General features: G+C 39.1%; 2 protein-coding genes across 2 annotated transcripts in view; one reads left to right on the plus strand and one right to left on the minus strand.

Annotated features, from left to right (window-relative positions):
• Nucleotides 1–402: 402 nt before the first annotated feature.
• Nucleotides 403–12,827, minus strand: FASTKD3 (FAST kinase domains 3). Its single transcript, XM_054060774.1, has 7 exons — nt 12,720–12,827; nt 10,822–12,285; nt 7,570–7,655; nt 6,812–6,974; nt 5,507–5,576; nt 4,243–4,357; nt 403–3,776 (listed from the first exon to the last, which is right to left on the minus strand). Exons 2-7 carry the CDS (start codon nt 12,254–12,256, stop codon nt 3,678–3,680), a joined length of 1,968 nt encoding a protein of 655 aa, XP_053916749.1. The 5' UTR covers nt 12,257–12,285; nt 12,720–12,827; the 3' UTR covers nt 403–3,677.
• Nucleotides 12,773–18,342, plus strand: part of MTRR (5-methyltetrahydrofolate-homocysteine methyltransferase reductase) — a 30,075-nt gene continuing 24,505 nt past the window's right edge. Inside the window, exons 1-3 of the mRNA XM_054060773.1 lie at nt 12,773–12,860; nt 13,977–14,080; nt 15,500–15,692. Coding sequence (XP_053916748.1) covers nt 15,549–15,692 — 144 coding nt within the window. The 5' untranslated portion in view covers nt 12,773–12,860; nt 13,977–14,080; nt 15,500–15,548. The remainder of the gene's footprint in view (nt 12,861–13,976; nt 14,081–15,499; nt 15,693–18,342) is intronic.

Raw genomic sequence — 18,342 nt, forward strand, 5'->3', positions numbered from 1 at the left:
CTAGTGATACATTTATGGTTTATTAATATACATGAAAAACTAGGTCAGGAATGGAACAGTAAGAGTACAGATTACTGTTTAATAAGTATACTTCCATACTGCAGATGCTGTAGAGTTCTGCCTGTTATTTTGCCCCTGGCCACAGCACATTTAGCAGTAGATAATGGGCAAGAATTTGCTCTGTGATTTACTTGTAAGGAGAATTTTATATTTTCACAGGAAATGGCAAGACCTGTTGCTGTTTTGTCATCTTCAGAGTATGGGAGACGCGTAAATAAACCCATTGAGCAGCCAATCAAAGATCATGCAAGATTTAATCACCTGCAGGCAGAACTCTACAGGGACAATGGCATCACCTGCTTACTGGAAAAACCTTCTTCAAGCCTGGATTCACGTTAAATGTCCTGTACTTGTCATCAGTAGCAATATTTACATGGAATAAAACCCACCTTGCATCAAAAAACAATGTGATGCTTTTGCCTTTTCCTCTACATTTTAGTAAATGAGAATGATCCAGACTAAAAATTGGATGAAATAACAGCTGTACTTTTCTTCATGCTACTTCAAGTGCATATTTTCCCCTTACAGTCTCATAAAAACCTCACGATGAAGAGCATCAGCAAGAGCTGAACATTCAGGTAGCAAGACTGGAAATGAGGCCTGTTGGTCAACAGCTGTCTCTCAGCTGTTTTAGGCAGTGCTTCTACACTATTTACAGATTTAGCATTCAAGCAAGCTTGTTCCTTAACGTGTCAGTGGTCGTTGACTTCTTAATCTTTACAGTATTGCTACAAAATTGCTAAGTGTTATTTTTTCTGCATAATAGGTGAAACAGGGATTCAGCTCCGATTTTCCAAAGTGGATGGGCTTGCCCATAAATGAGCAAGTAAAGAAATGATCTGATTTAGAGAAGTGCTTGGCAGTTTCAGTAGACTTCTAGTGGAATTCAAGCTAAAGGGAACTTCTGAGTAGTTAGCATTTGAATAGACAAAATCTCGTCTTTTCAGACATCCATTTCACTGACTTTCACAACACGAATGGTGTCTGAGGGATTGATCTGTTCAAGAGTGGCACAAGAAAAATCATCTTTGCTTCTGTATCCAATGTTGCAAAAAAGGAAAAATTAACATTAGGAGAAAAAGCACTAAATAGTGTGGTAGAAAGGATGGAGTAAACAAGGATTTGAGCAGTACTTACTTAAAAAGCATGTTTAGGGTAAACGCCTAAACTCGCTTAAGCATTTCATGCCTTGCATTCTGACTGAATCCAATATTAAAATTAAACAGTAATTTCATGAAAAGGAGTATCTCCTGCAGGGTATGCATCAGCTTGATTCTCAAGAGCCATTGATCCTGCTGTTATTTAAAGCTGAGGCAGTATTGTTCAGAAAGGAACGACAGCCAGACTGGTCATATCAGAACAAAGACTGGAAGTCCACAGCTTTGACATGAGTTCTGCCAGGTACCTACACATAGGAAATCTATATAATTTGTGAACACAGTGAGTCTTCTAGTTAAAATACAATAAAAACAAAGAACTTCATATAGGTTCTGGATAAGTAGGAAGTTAGGCAATCGATATTACTTGTTTAGCCTGATGTTAGAAGCAGAGCCCACCGAGCAGCCCATTCTAAGTGTTTATTGCTTTCATTACTCATGAGCTGCAAATTTCTGTGTTCAATAAGCTAGCGACAAGAGGGCAGTAACTGCTACGCTCCTTCTCAACAATAAATACTTCAATAACCAAATCCAGCAGCACTAAATGAAAGGAATCACAGAAAGAACAAAGTGAGAGGAAAATGTTTTCTAACAATACGTGTTTTTCAAAAACCAGTATCAAATGTATGCCCATGAAGAATGAGATGGAATATGGCAATAATCTAGACAGTTTATTTTTAGTTTGGGACAGTCAGTACAAATTACTTCTTTTAAGTAGTCTTACTATATTTACAAACCATCTGTGTGAAAAACTACAGGAAATCAAATCTGTTTGAGAACACCACCACCTTCTGGTGTGTGTGAGAAAGAAGCATCACAAACTCACTTCCGCTGTGGAAAAAGGCATGAGTCGTTTACATGAGCATCCGTTTCTCTCTCTCGTTTCTTTGCTTCTGTCACCCCCTTCTCATCCCTCCCCACTTTTGACTGCTTATGTCTGATTCGGTTTTGAGTGGCTTACTTCTCCCTTCAGTGTTCAGTTAGTGTTGAAAGAATACCTCGATTATTTCTTCTGTATTAGTGAGAAGTTCCTTCTAAATGTCTGCAAAGACGTTTCAGTCATTCTCCTTCAATTTCTCTTTTGCTACGATGACAACTATTAGGTTACCATTATCTCTTTGTGCGTCCTCATCTTTCAATGCTCATACTACTGCGAGTAAGGTTTTTAAACATGCAATAAATTAACATGAACAGAATGTACAGCATGATACAATCTTATTTTGGATTCGGATTTTGCATCCAAAAATTTCCAGGGATTGTTGGGGCAATTGACAGACACCTGCAACTCACCAATTATTAACAGTAGCCTTGGAAGGAAAAAAGAGCCACATTCTGTATCTATTGGTGAAATATATAGAACTTCTGGGATATAAAAGTTTCACCTTTTTTTGTATTACCTAAAGTGATGCTGGAATTCTGCTTTGCTACTCATAAGCAGTAATTCCACACAGTACAGGATTCACAAGCTAGCCTGAAAATGTGTTTTATGTGACAGTTCATCAACTACACATTACATGATTGGAACTAAGACTATGTTATCTTCCCGTCATCCCTCTGTAAAGCAACACTGAATGAAGTCAAGGCACACTTGTTTCTGCTGAAGTAGTTACTGGTTCCAGTTCTCCATTCCACCCTTCTGCCAGAATTTATACTCATACAAAAAAAGGACTGTATAGGACAGAGTTCTTTGGAACTTCACAGCATAATGGGTTTCAGTTTGGACTTGAATGGCAGGCTGTAAACTGACAGAACTCTGGAGTGCATACATTTATCCAGCTTAGCGAAAGCTGTCACCAAAGACAATACTATGAATAGTACATACCCAGAACACAGGGTAGCTCCTACAGAGACAGCTGTGTAAGTTCCCTACCATGTGGCAGTTGATCTTTTACAAAGTAGGCCAAATCTTTTTAATAGAAACTCTCATTTTCTGTAAGGCATTGCTTTGGTGAACAGCACTGTATATCTTAAACATGAGCAATAAGCCAATACTGCCTGTGCAACTACTGCAAATTTTAGTTTTATGAAATACCTGGGAAATCATACAAACAGCTATGAGTTAAGTGCATAATTTATTTTGATACTGTCAAGAATATTCTTGATGAGTAGGAGCACGACACATCCTGGATATGCAGCACCAGCCAGTATCCTTGAATAGTCACATCTGTCCATCTGCAGTTGTGAGTTAGAACCAGTGCAAAGACAAATGAAACCCAGCACTGACTGTCTGGCACTTATATCAGTTAAATTAGAATAAATTTTTACAGAAAACTTAAGAAAATATGTTGCTCTTTATTACTTTTTACATGTCAATTGTTCCAAATATTGGAAGGTCTCACATTCAAAAGCTCAAATCATCATAGGTGGAGATATTTAGAAAACAGAACTGTTCTTCCATGTACGATATTTACAGTATATAGTCCAGGAACTCAACCAGTGATTTAGTTGTATTCTCCAGTGTCAGCAGTCAAGTCTGTACGTATGAGGGAAGATCTTTTTGTGTAGATATTCTGCTATTTTTCTGCAATTTTGTAGACTCTCTACCTCAAAAAATGGAATCTGGAAATGAAACAAAAATGATTGCTGGAAATACTTTTTAATAAACAGGTGTGTAAGACTGATGTTATAGAATAGTTAGAGTTGAAAGGGACCTTAAAGATCATCTTGTTCCAACATTTACAATTACACATCAATGATGTTTCCATTTTAAACTTAAATATTTAATCCTAAACATATTATTAATCCGTAAGTTGCCCGAACAGAGAAGTAGAGAAGAGTACTCCAGAGCAGAGTACTCTTTCAAGCAGCCACAATTTGGCAAAACACAAAAGCAGAAATAGAAAGGAATTTCTGTAATACCCTCAAAAAAGGCAGAAGCTAGGCAGAGTAAACATGATATAGAAAGGACAAGACTCTATCTGCCTTGGGAAGTAACTGCAACTGCAGTTTTAAACATTATGAAATAATCATTTTTCACTTGTTTTGTTAGCCAGAGCAAAAGCAAACCACTGTCTTTGGACTTTACCTGCACAACTTCATAGCCAAGTAAGCAAAGATGTCTCTGTTTAATAGCTTCTTCTCCCAGCAGATTATGACTATTAATGCAAAATCTATTTCGACCATCAACACAGAGGGCAATTCTAAAATCAAAAACAAATTTAGTATCAAAAAAATCAGTTACTTCAGTTACCACAACCCCTGCAGTTCCTAAGAAGCATGAGACAGTATCTCCTAGAATTAGACGTTGTAGGACTGAAGTTACCTAGTTCAGAACCTAGCTCATCTTAAGGGTGTGAGGGGGAAAGGCTAGAGCTTAATAAAACTGATCTGAAAAGCTTATTTATATGCTCTGAACAAAGAGTTAATTACAAGTTAATAATTGAGTTTGATCTTTTTAATGCTACTATTGGTAAACTGGCTTGAATTCTAGAAGGAGAAACATAAAAAACTACTTGGCTTGAAAACATTTCAGCAGCTAAATTTATTCAACTTATTAGTGTACCTTTTAAGTTTAAGCTAAATATGTTTAAGTTAAATCCATATGTGTCATTGGCAGCATTACGGATTATAACTGTATTTTTTTCTACTTGGTGAAAAAAATCACAACAACTTAAACCAAAAATAATATTCATTGTAAAAAAGTTGCTTAAATTTTCAGTCTGTTAAGTATTTTGTGACCTTATTTACACATGAGAGCTGTAATTAAAAAAAAAAAAAACAAAACCGAAGTCCATTCTTAAACGCTCAGGGATGGGATTTTTGAAAGAACCTATATTATATACCACACAGGCAGGTCGCTTAGCTTTGTATCCACAGTTTTTCAAAATAAAACTTGTTTAATGTATTTTTTAAACACCTATGCATTTTTCAATAAAAATGAGCATCTGTAGCAAATATCCTCATTACACGATTCCTTAGAGAAGTAAATTGGTGAACTTAAATGTTAAATCTATGCAGACACACTCAATTAAAGTTAATTTGCTTTTAATTTGAAAATGAATTACAGAACATCAAAATACATTACTATAAGCCAAATCAGAATCACTTTGATCCTGACTGTAAAGAGACTGTCTAACACTGTACAATTAGGAGGCAAAACAGTGAGGAAAAAGTACAGATCATTTATTTTGCCAACTTTGTCTTTTTGTCAGTGGTTTCGGTGTGAAAGCTAAACTTTGTTTAGCTACAGAAAAAGTTCATTTAGCTTACATTCTGCCAGGGTTTCACTCTGCATGCTCTTTGTCAATGTTAACCAACATTTTACCAGCGATTTCTTTTTTTTCTCTTACCGTCTGTGTACTTCTTCACACTGGGCAGCAGGCAATACAAAACCTTCTTCATCTAATTTAATCTCAATGTCTAGTATAAATGAAAATGACATTAAAACTGATTTCATATAACAAACTATTGTAATTCTCATCCTCTTGCAGTTCATTGCTTTATAAAATAACTAAAATACTATTGTAATGCTTTTTTCTGATTCACAGTGGCTTGCAAAATATGTGTAGAGGTTATTTAACAGAAATGAGTGATAATCAAGTAACACTTCAGCCTTTCAGAATGCTAACAGCAAAGCAATATTCCAAGTCCACTAAAACCCACAATGTAGCTAAATGGCCCTTGCTGGGCTGCTAGATCCTCTAGAATTTTGAGGGCTTTGGACACACACACACACACACACACACACATATTTTTTGTATCCCTCTGGTGACCAGTGGGTCCAAGAGAGCCTGCCCTCATCACCTTATCATCCTCTGCTCCTGGGAACACATCTTTCCTCATCACTACCTTCTCTCAGTTTCACTTCTTGGCACATGAACACTCTTTTTTGCTCACTCTTCTCTTTCAGCCCACAAATCCCCACTGCCTATATGTAGTCAATAGTTCTTGCCAAGGGGAAAGGTGCCCAGCTGAGCAAGGCAGAGGGCTGACAACCTTCCAGCTCTCCCCTTCTCTACCAAAAGAGAAGTATCTCCACCAAAGCAGAGAGATCAAGCAAGTGGCATTGCCTCATTTTGCTTTACATTACACTAGTTTTTTACAGGGTAAGCAAAACAGGAGCTGATAGTAAAAATACAGGATACAGAATCACAGAATCACAGAATCACAGAATCACAAGGTTGGAAAGGACCCATTGGATCATCGAGTCCAACCGTTCCTAACACTCCCTAAACCATGTCCCTAAGTACTTCATCCACCCGTTCCTTAAACACCTCCAGGGAAGGCGACTCGACCACCTCCCTGGGCAGCCTGTTCCAGTCTGTTAAAGCAAGCAAAAGAAATAAAGGATACAAGATACAAGAGTTAGGAGCTATTTTCACTGCAGACCAACTATGCAAATTCCAAGTAACAATGTAGCTCTTTTCCCTCCCTGTTCTCTTTCTGACTTTGAAATGCATTTACTTTAAGTTCCCATGATGCTTCCTCATTTCAGACCTTCCACAGAGCTTTGTATTCCAGTTTAGTTTTTCTGCATTTGCACAATTTAAAATGTCCATAAAGGGAATAAAACCAATCATTTTTATTTCTGGAAAATAACTGAGTCTAAAGCATAAGCATGCATTTTACTATTGATCTAAAGAAATGTTACTTACCAACTGCATAGAAATATGGGGTTGATACTTCTGATGCAAAATAAATTCTTTTTTTCAGTAAATAAAGTAACCCAGTCTTCACCCTTTTGAGGAGGTAAAAATCCAGAGAACTGCGAGGTGTGAGAAAGGCCTTTACTTGATACTTCGGAAGGAGTTTGGGACCCTACACGATGACAGAAAAGCAAATCAAACAAAAGAAAAAAAGGGATATAACATTTTTGTTATTACCTCTTATTAATGTAGCAAAATGTATTCTGTGCATTTCAAAGCCATGTTTATTGAGAGACTTACAGTCTAAGGTATGATCTTCTGGAAACTTTAAAAACAAAATAACAAACCAACCACCCAAACATCCTCAGCAAGCTTCCATGCTATCATGCTGAACATATTGCTCATGAGAAATGCATAACTGTTTCCACTCCTCTGCAGTCAGGCCAACATCAAAGTGCCTGATCCCTTTTGTGCTCCAAGACTTCACAAGCCAAACATAAAAAATGAATAGTTGTTGGAAAAGTACTCAGAAAAACACAGAAAGCACTTTAACTTTGAGCTAGTCAGTTTTATCAAATATAAAAATATACCGAGTCAATCAAACAGCTAGAAATGCTTCATATTTTCATCAAGGAGGAAAAAAAAAAGCTGTTTCAGCTAATTCCAATGTTTGTATAGGGAAGACAGTCCTCCATTAATTATTAAGGAGGTCCTAATGACCTTAGCACCTCTTGTTAGCACCAGTTCTGGTTTTGTATGTACCATACCTCATAGAATGGGCACTCCAGGGTGACAGTCAGAAAAAGCTGGGTTAGCTGGGACGTAACAATACTGTCCAAACCAGGTGGCTGAGCTGAAATGACAATATTTGGGCTTTCAGGTGTACCTTCAACACAGTATTTTTGCACAAATCATCATGCAGAAGTTAGCAAAAGCTACTCAGTTTAACACGCAGAGAAGCTACTTGATGATTATGATTCTTCATCATTGTTTGAACAAACAGAAAGATCAGTTGTGAAATGATGTAGTTAGCAAGGAAATTATGTACAGCAATATCAACTTAAAAAATATATAGCTAATGAGATCTTAGTTAAGACTGTCATACTCTTTCACAAAAAAAACTTAGGATCTGAGACATGCAGGATGTTCTACAGGAAGAAATAAGTTTGAGTTGAGGTCTTGGAGAAATATCCCATTTTCTTCTTCCTACAACCCCTTCTCCACAAGTTATAACCTCAGGATCTCACTGTTTCACTCAGGTGTTTGTATTTTGTATGAAAGTAGTGGATAATTTTGAATAATTTCTGGAGATTTGTCTACAAGTGTTTTCATGAAGCATCTTTCATGTTACATGCAAAGTATTATTACAGAAAAAAAACCTGGTGTAGTGTAACATGCTAATCATGAAGGTCATCTTCTCGAGTTCTTGTTCTGAGCTTTGACCGCTTTAGAAGAATACCTTTATTGATTTAAAAGAATGTATTCAAAACAACTTGTACTGTGAGGTTTCTCATTTTATGAGCATCAGCTGGAGAACTTTAAAAGACACTCCGTTTTTTAGGACACGAGGAATGTCTGCTTCCTAAAAATCAACCCCTTAGGGTAGTACATGTTGAAAAGCTGAAAACTGAGTGACCAAAGCTTCTAATCACTTTGATAACTTGACCTGTCATACTAACAGAGCAATCTTAGCTAACATCTAGAGAAGTCTCTCATCTGCCAGGCATTGCTTATGCATCCCTACAATGCTACTGAATATGCTTTACTATCTAAGAAAGAATTACTTAAAATCTATAGCTTACAACTGTGGCGTTCATAATAAATTCTGCATCCAAAAGTGTTGGAATATGCAACAGTCTGGGTGATGTTCTAGAAGCTTACTAGACTAGGGGAAAAAAACAGGTGAAAGCAGTCTTTGCAGATATGACAGTCTTAGAAGCAGGCGGGAGCAGACTCTGAGCTCTCCTGGACAACATGGGATAAGCCACGGGGCAAATTTTTAAATTTCATAATGTTTTCAGCAGTATGGTAAGACATGGGGCCAAAGATGGGACTGTAGTGCAGGTTCAGATGCAGAAAGGAAAAGAGCTCAGGGCACAGAACAAAGATGGGCACAGGAAGCATCCACCAGAGAAGTGTAGTCAGCAGAGGGGATGCTAATGGCACCACATAACTACATCAGGCTCTAAATTAAAAGTAATTTAAAAGCCAGGACAAAGCGCCAATCTTTATGTCTTGTTGAAACATATGAGAGCCTTAAAATTCAATTTACGTTTTTACCTAGATAATTAAAAAACTCATACTAGCTTATCCTGAATTGCTCGTGTTTATAATGCCGTTACGTTTTACTGGTTCAGAGCTAACTTCTGTTTTAATTAAGCCAACAATTATGCAGTGCAAATTATTTTTTCAGCTTTACCCATTTACTCTTTTCACATTTCACAAGCTGATACTAATACAAAATGAAAGAGAAACACAACAAAGTTGGAAGCAAGAATATAATACAATAATCCTTGTCCTGACAGAAGAGTAGAGAAGAGAGCATACGTCCAGACTCAGTTCTACCTTAGCCCCACCTGAAAAGCGAGACACACTTACATGCAATGGACCTTATTTGAATCATAAGGCATCACAGTATTTGAAAACCACATTTTATACTGCCTGAGATTTACAAATTCTGTGTATATAATCGTAAGATATTCTTATCAATAATAGTAATTCAAATTCTTTTCGTCCAAATGCTAAGCTTCATTTCACTTCTCTCTAGAATTTGCACCAATCTTGACCAAAGTTTATAACGATCTTTAGATTATTTTTCTTAAATATAACAATAGATTATTTCTGTAGTAGCAGGTGAGCTTGCCAGTAACACAGTTATAAATAAGCTGTAGAGCAGTTATTGTAACTTTCCTTGCATGTCATAATTTGGTCCCAATTTTAAAGAATATGAACAGGTTTTCTGACAACTGTGATCATGTACCTTGCCCTCAGAGCCTCAGGTCTGGATGCTTAGGAAAATATCAGAAATAAGGACTATGCAAAGTCATAGAGGACTTAGGCGGTGAAATCTAACCATCAGTGCACAAGCAGGAGGTAATTATTTTACCTTCACAATCAGTACTGAGTATTTTAATCGTTTTTTTAAATGCATGCTCCTTTGGGCTAGCCCCAAGTAAAACTGGCCTAAGGAGTACCAGATCCAAGTAAGCAAAGCAAATTGTAGGGGAAGGAAAAGATACAGAAAAGTGAAGTGACTTGCCCAAAGCCGCAAAGCAAATGGAGGGCTACATCCAGAATAAAAGTCAAGTCTCAAAACTCACTATCCAGTGTTCCACCTTTATGCCACACCCCTCATGTGACAGTCAAGACAACAATTTAGAGAAAAATGAACACAGATTCACTGTACTACATTTTGTCACTCAAGCATCCATTCCATTTAGAATGATTCCAAACATTCCAACTGTTTAATGGCACTATCACTGCCATTAAGATTCTACCACTTTTGGTCTCGGCTTTGGTAGTTCCACAATAACTATTCTCTCTAGCTTTCCTAGTGTTATCAGTCTCATTGTAACACAGTCTCATTTCAGTGTCAGTATTCACATCAGTGACTGCATAGGCAAAGAAGTTTTTTAAAGAGCCCGAGTCAAAAGTAACACATTTCCTGCACAGAATAACTTAGAATTTAAAAACTGTATGGTTTTACAGCAAACATGGGAAAGACAAAGAGTCAGGGTTTTTTTTAGAAAAGCAGAAGAATTAATGAAATTTTGAAGAGATTTCAAATCTAGGTTTAAGATTGTTCACTGCAATGCTCAAACACCCCTAGAGGATATAAACTGAAACTAGGAAGTTTGTGGCTAGGAAGCAACAATCTTTGGCCTCCTGATCACTATCCTCCAGTCACTTTAATCAAGTCATTATTAATTTGACAGATTTAATTGATAATAAAAGGGTTCTTGATAAGAGATACCACGTAACAAAATACAGAATGTAGTAAGAGAAACACTGCTCCTTACCTTGAAGCCGTTGCAGAAAATAGGGACTAAATATTTTTGGCAGAAAATTTACTGGATAGCGTTGAATAAGGACACAGGAGTGCAGCAAGTTCAGCAAGGTACGAGGATGAAAGTGATTGAAGTGAGTATGCAGTACATTTTCGAGCTTCCTAAACAAGGAAGCAGCACTTGGTGGGAGGTAGTTAAGAGTGCCAAATGGTATAATATACTCAGCAATCTGGTCAGTGGTAAATCTGTCCGCATTGGAAATGAAATCTGCTGCAGCTGCATCAAAGATGGGCTTGGAAAGGATCATCTTTTGGCAGCAATATTGCATGACTTTGCTGACTGTTTCAGGATGCATGGTAAAGATGGACTTGGGAACATGTGTTTCCAGTGCCTCTGTAAAAATTTGTTCACGATGTCCAAAGTATAGGAAGGCTTCCAGTATATTTACCAGTTCAACACCTGTGAAACAGGGAACATGCTTCACAGAGTGTTTACACAGTGCTGTGACTAAAGGAATTGCCTGGGTCTGATGAAGAACAACGAGTGAATTAAGTATTACACTTGTGAACTTTGGGCTTAGCTGAGAAACTATGGTTAAAGTGACACTGTTCAATCTATTTAGCAAGTCTTGGTATTGTTCTCCTTCCCTTACAATCACCTGCAGCATCTTATAAACCATCACTATTTCACTAGGACTCCACTTCTCAATGTCTTTTTCTTGCAGGCGGTTCACAATTTGTTCCAGCATCACACAACTTGGGCCTTCCAACTCAAGCAAACTCTCCCCAAGAGCACAAAGATTTTTAACAGTAAACTGTCCTTTACCAAGTCGTTCCTCAGCCTCTGACAGCAAATTTGCCATCAGCGTACTCTGGGGATCTATACGTAGTTTTATCAAAGCTTGCAATGCACTCAGCAGCCCAGTGTTTGACAGTTTTGAGGATTCAGTTTCAAACTGAAAGCATAATGCCCTGAAAACTTTATTCTCTAACACTCCTTCAGGGTTTTTCAGACCATTGTCATCCACCTCAACTTCAGAAATCCTCTGCAGGGCTCCTGACGCAATAGTATCAGACATAACTTCCAGAGAGCTAAGAAAGTCAAAGATCTCTTCTGACGTATAAAAGCTGTTCAACTTCTTGAAAAACAGTTGTTCATCCATCCACTCATTCTCAGATTTAGGACTGCTCCCAGTATCTCCACAAAGATGCCCAGATTCATTAACAGGAAGAGACTGTATCCGCAGTTGCACATGTTTTTTCCTACAAAACACATACTGAGATTTATCTTTGAAATACAGGATCCTCATGGCTATGGGGCTACAGTTTTGGGGCTTTCGCTGCCCACTGATATAGCTCAGTGTTTTGCTGAGAGTCATCAAAATCGACCTGCTTGCTGGCGTGCTGGATGAATAAAACTGGAAACTTTTTCGGCTAATCAAAGCCATTCTGAATTAAGTGGGTTCTCAGAAGATACCTAGGGGGAGAACACCACGCATAAACAAACAGCATGAAGAACACACACATAAATACACAGCTTGAAGAACAGCCGAACAGTCACTAAAACACCGGAAAAAAAAAGTCCTTTAGGCGTCTGCAAAGGACTGGGATATTCCCTCTCGCACGAAAGCGATACAAAGAGAAGAAGAAACTGTCGGAAGGGGCGAGACCTGCGTGACAGCGGGCAGAGACCCCGCGGCAGCGAGCCTCCGCAAGGACACTAGGGGGAATGGAACAGGACGGGACACCCGCTCCCCCCGCATGGCGCCGGGACACGGGGGGCGATGGGTTACCCCGACCCAGGGGCAAAGCCGCAGAGAGCAGCGACGGACGGGCTGGCATCGCCGCACTCCTTTCCCCATCCCAGCGCTGCCCCCATACACCCACCCTCTCCCCACGCCGCTACTTCACCTCGGCCGCCATGACGGGCGACGCGGGGGCTGCCGGGAGCTTCCGGGTTGCTTGCGGCGCCCGCGGACTCGGACCGCCCCGCCCCGCCGCACGGCAGCAGCGGGCGTGCGCTGGGCAGCGCGTGTCGCCGCGTACCCCCGCGTACGTATGGAGGGGGTGTGGCGGCGGCTGAGGAGGGTCTCGTGAGGTTCCGAAGGGGCAACTGCGGGTGCTGCACCCGGGTCGGGGCAATCCGCGGTTTTCATACGGGATGGGGGATGTTGTGATTGAGAGCAGCCCTGCAGATAAGGACTTGGGGGTGCTGGTCGGTGAGAAGCTCGACATGAGCCAGCAATGTGTGCTCACAGCCCAGAAGGCCAAACGTATACTGGGCTGCATCAAAAGCAGCGTGGCCAGCAGGGCGAAGGAGGGGATTCTGCCCCCCTATTCCTCTCTTGTGAGACCTCATCTGGAATACAGTGTCCAGTTATGGAATCCTCAACATAAGAGGGATGTGGAGCTGTTAGAATGGGTCCAGAGGAGGGCTACAAAGATGATCAGAGGGCTGGAGCACCTCCCGTACGAGGACAGGCTGAGAGAGTTGGGCTTGTTCAGCCTGGAGAAGACAAGGCTCCGAGGAGATAGCGACCTTCCAGTAATTGAAGGGGCTGCAGGAAAGCTGGGGAGGGGCTGTTCACAAAGGCTTGTAGTGATAGGGCTAGGGGCAATGGGCATAAACTGGAGAGGGGCAGATCTGGACGAGACATAAGGAGGAAATTCTTCACGATGAGAATGGTGAGGCACTGGCACAGGTTGCCCAGGGAAGCTGTGGATGCCCCATCCCTGGAGGTGTTCAAGGCCAGGTTGGATGGGGCCTCGGGCAGCCTGATCTAGTGGGAGGTGTCCCTGCCAATGGCAGGGGAGTTTGAACTGGATGACTTTCAAGGTCCCTTCCAACCCAAACTATTGTGTGATTCTATATCATCTAGTTCCGTGCTGTGGTGTGGTGTCAGTGGAAAACTGATTATCTTTCTCCCTTTCTGAGGTATGAGACAGAATATAGTAATGAAATGCCACTTCATCTTTGTTGTTCTTTTCTCTATTTATAGCCAGGCATTGCCACCTGGTGACAAGAGATTAATTAAAGTGCAAACATAGCACATGACTAGGGCAAATCTGTATTATTTCTTCAGGGATCTGAGTCTGTTTAAATTGTAGTTCATATGAACTGGCATAATTTTTGTGTCATCCAGTTTCTTTGTATTTCTTTTGCAAAAGGAGGGTGAAAAGTCGCTTTGTGGATTGTTTTGGCTTATGCATTTTCTGAGCAGCTGCACATGAAGTCAGTTATTTAAATGAATGTATTTCAAGTGCCCATTAAGGTAATTATTAATATTTTCATGTAATATAATGTAATCAATTTAAAGTGAAAACGTCATGGAAAATGTAGTAGAAGAAAATACAATGGAAGTCTTAAATTTTTTTAGTAATTATAAGTTTCACGGAATTCATGTATGGTACAGGCATTGTACCCTAAGGTACTGTCACTTGGTTTTACCAGTTTTGTTTTACAAGTAGGCTTTAAAAAAACATAAATTGTAATAGGAGAAACTTTCCACAATACTATGGAGAGAAATATCATGCCATATCAGTAGAGTGCAGTATTCGTCTTCTGCAGTTGATTTATGTTTGTTTTCCTTTGAGAGAAACAGGGAAAAGATATGCCTCAAATTACTTAGCCGCAGGTTTCCATAAATCAGTGTGTGTGGCTAGTACACTGAATGCTTTCTGTAATTGAATCTGTGGGAGCAATAGGTGAAGTACAACAAACTGGCCCTAGGCATCTTAAGTTGGGAATTGAAAATTACTCAGTTTTGAGTCTAAGTAGTTCTGAGTTCTACTGCAGCTCCCTAGCAGTGACAAAATGTTGACAGAAGTTTAACGTGTAACTTACATATGAGAGACATTCTGCTTGTCTCTTTTATTCACTGCTCCTTGAAGTTGTCCTTGTATTTGTTGTGCTCTATGTCAGAATCATGAAAGAAAACTTCTTGCATCCAAACTTTCATGAGACAGAGGAATGGGTAAGGATATGCATCTCATTTCTCCTACTGCTTGCCAGACTTTGTGAAGGAGTGGTTTTCACACTACAGCAGATTTCTCTAAGATGCTTTCTTAGTTTTAGGAGGAAAAAAAAAAAAAAAAAGCCCTAACAGTCTCTTCTGCAGTTGCACTTGTGTAAGGAGATCCTTTTTGAAATATGAAGTGAAAAACAATGTTTGTGTTCTAAAATATTGAAGTGATGGACAGTAAAGCACGAAGACATTCAGGCAAAAAATACCGTTTTCAGCAAAGAAACTGAGAATTTTATTTTTTCTTTGTAGTTTGACTTCACTAAGTTTGTGAGGTTTTGTTGTGTTCAAATACATGTCAGAAAAGTGACCAAAGCGGTCACTGACTCAAAGTGGGAAATGTAACTTATGCAAAAAAAATAGTTTTTATTTTCATTGAACTAGTTTCTCTCATGTGTTTATAAACTAGATTATTGATACTGGGCATACTGCAATATTACTGCAATATCAAGGCGTTATAGTACATATGACCAATACCACGAGCCTTTGCAACAAGGCCTGCAAAGCTTTGTTGTGAGAAATGGCTTCTTGTCAAACTAGATGCCGCATTTCCAAGTTAGACACCAATACTGCTCTCCTTTAAAGTATTTAAAGTAATAAGTAAAGCAAAATCTTATTGTTCTGTGTGCAATAAATTCTTTTTTATTTTCTTCTTTTTTTCCCCTGCAGTGTCCTTTAAAAAAAAAAAAAAAAAAAAAGAAGTGCTGTATTTTAGGAAATGTGCTGTGATTTAAAAAGGAGATTTTTGCTCCTCTATGCAACACAAAAGGGGCAGGCAAAAGCCATAGCTGAGGAAATATGGCAGCAAGCAGGTGTCCATGGATTTGAAGCCGATATACACTGTATAAGTGAAATGGACAAGGTGAGATAATCCATGCTGTTTTGAATAATAGGTATTTCAGAGCTGCATTTTTCTTCACATGTTTGAGTGGTGGCTTTTAAAAATTGTGGAGGCTGAGCACATGCAACCACCTAAAATATACTATCTTGTTTTAAATTTTTGTTTCTTATGAATCAGCAATTTGGACCAATATCCACAGACTCTTAATAGCCTTCTGCCAGAGGTATATCTTCATTGTGATTTCTCTTTATTAGAATGTTAAATTAATATAGCTTTCATTTGTTCTAACAACAGTGCAGTTACTTCTTGAAAACTGTTTGTGTATGCAGTAGTGAATCAATTCCGTATTTAGCGGTCATCTCTCCTGTTGTTAGAAATGATGCTTTTTTTTCCTGTTGTTTTTGTGTTGCATTGAAGTCCTGTGTTTTATTAAGAAGCATGGGATCCAGCATGACCTTGAGCTTTTGTGGGATCTTCTTGAGTTACTTAGCATACGCACTTGCTCCAGTTCACACTGCATATTCTCAGGGTATAATACTCTAGAAAGGAATAAAAAGCTTGACTGGAGCAAGAAATTGGCTCTTTATTATTTGCTGTTATTCAAGAGTAAGGATCTGAAAGCTGTTAGTGTCTAACTAAAAGCAATATGGACTGTAATTTCCTTCACAAAGTACTTCCAACTTTATATCCTCAATCAAAAATATTAAAAAAACCCCAAAACTTGATAGCCTGGTATTTCATGTGAAATGAGAAGAAGATAGTACCTGAAAGAGGGTTTTTTTAATGCACTTAAAAATGTGAGAAGTTCATAAAAATAATTTAGTTCCCCTTTAGCAAGTTGCTTTTTTGAGGATAACTACATGTTGGGTAGCCGAACATCTGCTTTGGAAGGCGTACTCATAGGGTATGTAGCAAAGTGTTACAAAGAGACTTTTATGCAGCCAGAAGGGAATGTGAAGATTGTCCTTACATTCTTCCATTTCGTTTCTTCTGCCTTTGACGGGTTTGGAGATTAGTTTCGGGAAGGTGATAGACAGGCTATTTCTAGCCCTGCTATTGGCCTGCCACTGGAATAAATCTGTTTTGTCACTTTTGGTGAGACAACCTGGACCTATGAGTTATTGATGAGGTAGAAAGATGTATTGAATTGAGAACGTGAGAACTGGCTGCTGAGGAAAAAAGTAATTTCTGCAGCTTTGTAGGTTTCATCATTTAAGCTTTTCCTTAACCTGTAAATAAAGGGAATTTTAGGAAGCTTAAATGTAACTGGGGAGGGGAAGGCATGCTGCCATAAGGTACTGGAGCTGAGCTTGTTTGATTTTGGCGGGGCCCCCTGTGAATTCTTTTGGGCACGTTAGAGCTGAGAGTTTATTCCACTACATGCACAGTTCAGAGAGGTGTGTGTATGTCTTAGGTGAGCAAGGAAGACGTTCCTGTATTGGTCAGTTACAAGGCCTTTCTTTATGCAGCTTTTGGGTATTTTTCAGAAGGTATATGGATGGAACAGGCAGCTGCAGGATCAACAGACATAATTTGATCCTGTTTCCATGAAAAAATTAATGGTCAAATACTGCTCAAGTCTTGGAAACACTAGCAGTTTCCAAGTAGTGTCTCTCACCTACACTCTCGTAGGTGGGAAAATGTCATAAATCTTTGGTTTGTTACTGTGATCAATTTTACGCTTGATGAAAGACTGAAATGAAGTGAGGTAGGAGCAATAAAATAGCTAAATGGAGATCATCTTGTGTCACAGTGCATGCAGTCAGCCTTGGATGAGTTGTCTGAACAAGCACATTTACTACAGTACATATTATTCTGAATAAGACATCACCTAGTTGTCTGATCCCATCTTTTTCCCTCAGCAATCACGCACAGCTTGAGTGGGCTGCTCTCTGATGTTGTGTGCCATTGCTGTCCTCAGTTAAGGAGTATTTTTGAAGGGAAGAGGAAAGAATGGGACAAAGGTGTAACACCAAGGATATAGGAGGAAGTGGAAGGTAGAGTAAAAAATTGTGGGTTTTACCTCTGTAAGTGAGAGTTTCTTGTTGGTCTAGTAATACATCATACTTCCTGATACCTTACACAAGTCAATGCAGGGCCTATGTCCTTCCAAATCCCAGATGGCCTTTACTTTTCTTCTTGAGGAATCTGTCCACAATCATTCTGCTTCCAAAAGGCCTTTAAATTTGCAGAGGAGAATATGCAGTGAAGCAAGCAAGAATTTAGCTAGCCTGTCATACCTCTGTTGTAATATACCACCTTTTACTTTCTAAGATGTCTACTTTTTTTTTTTTTTTTTTTTTTTTTTTTTTTACTGGAACATTAACCTTCGCATTTTGTACCCAGGTTTGCTTTTGTTTGTAAAAGCAGTAGTCATCTGTGACAGGTCACTGCAGAAGCTCTTGTATTTGTACTTATAAAACTAGCTGTGGCAGCTTTGAAACTCTGGGTTGTTGCAACAGGACCTTTGAGTCCCTTTTCTACCCAACTGGTAGTTCACTTTTGGAAGTCTTCAGAATTTATAGGTACTTGGAGTTCACCTGAACTTTAAAAGACAAAACTTCTGAAGTCTGGCAGACAACTTCATGAATAACCTTGCGTGCTCACTGCCTTCTCTTACACTTCTCTAGATACCTACTCTTGGCCATTGTTAGAGGCAGGACGCTATTCC

Source organism: Cuculus canorus, chromosome 2 (assembly GCF_017976375.1).
Source record: "Cuculus canorus isolate bCucCan1 chromosome 2, bCucCan1.pri, whole genome shotgun sequence".
NCBI lineage: Eukaryota > Metazoa > Chordata > Aves > Cuculiformes > Cuculidae > Cuculus > Cuculus canorus.

Bases quoted from the DNA above. Each gene is read 5' to 3' on its own strand.
- FASTKD3 (XM_054060774.1), bottom strand. From the start codon at position 12,256: ATGGCTTTGATTAGCCGAAAAAGTTTCCAGTTTTATTCATCCAGCACG. The intron at 6,975-7,569 runs GTATGGTACATA...GTCATCGTGTAG, and splicing joins TGGAGTGCCCATTCTATGAG to GGTCCCAAACTCCTTCCGAA. The intron at 3,777-4,242 runs GTAAAGTCCAAA...TTTCATTTCCAG, and splicing joins TTGGCTATGAAGTTGTGCAG to ATTCCATTTTTTGAGGTAGA.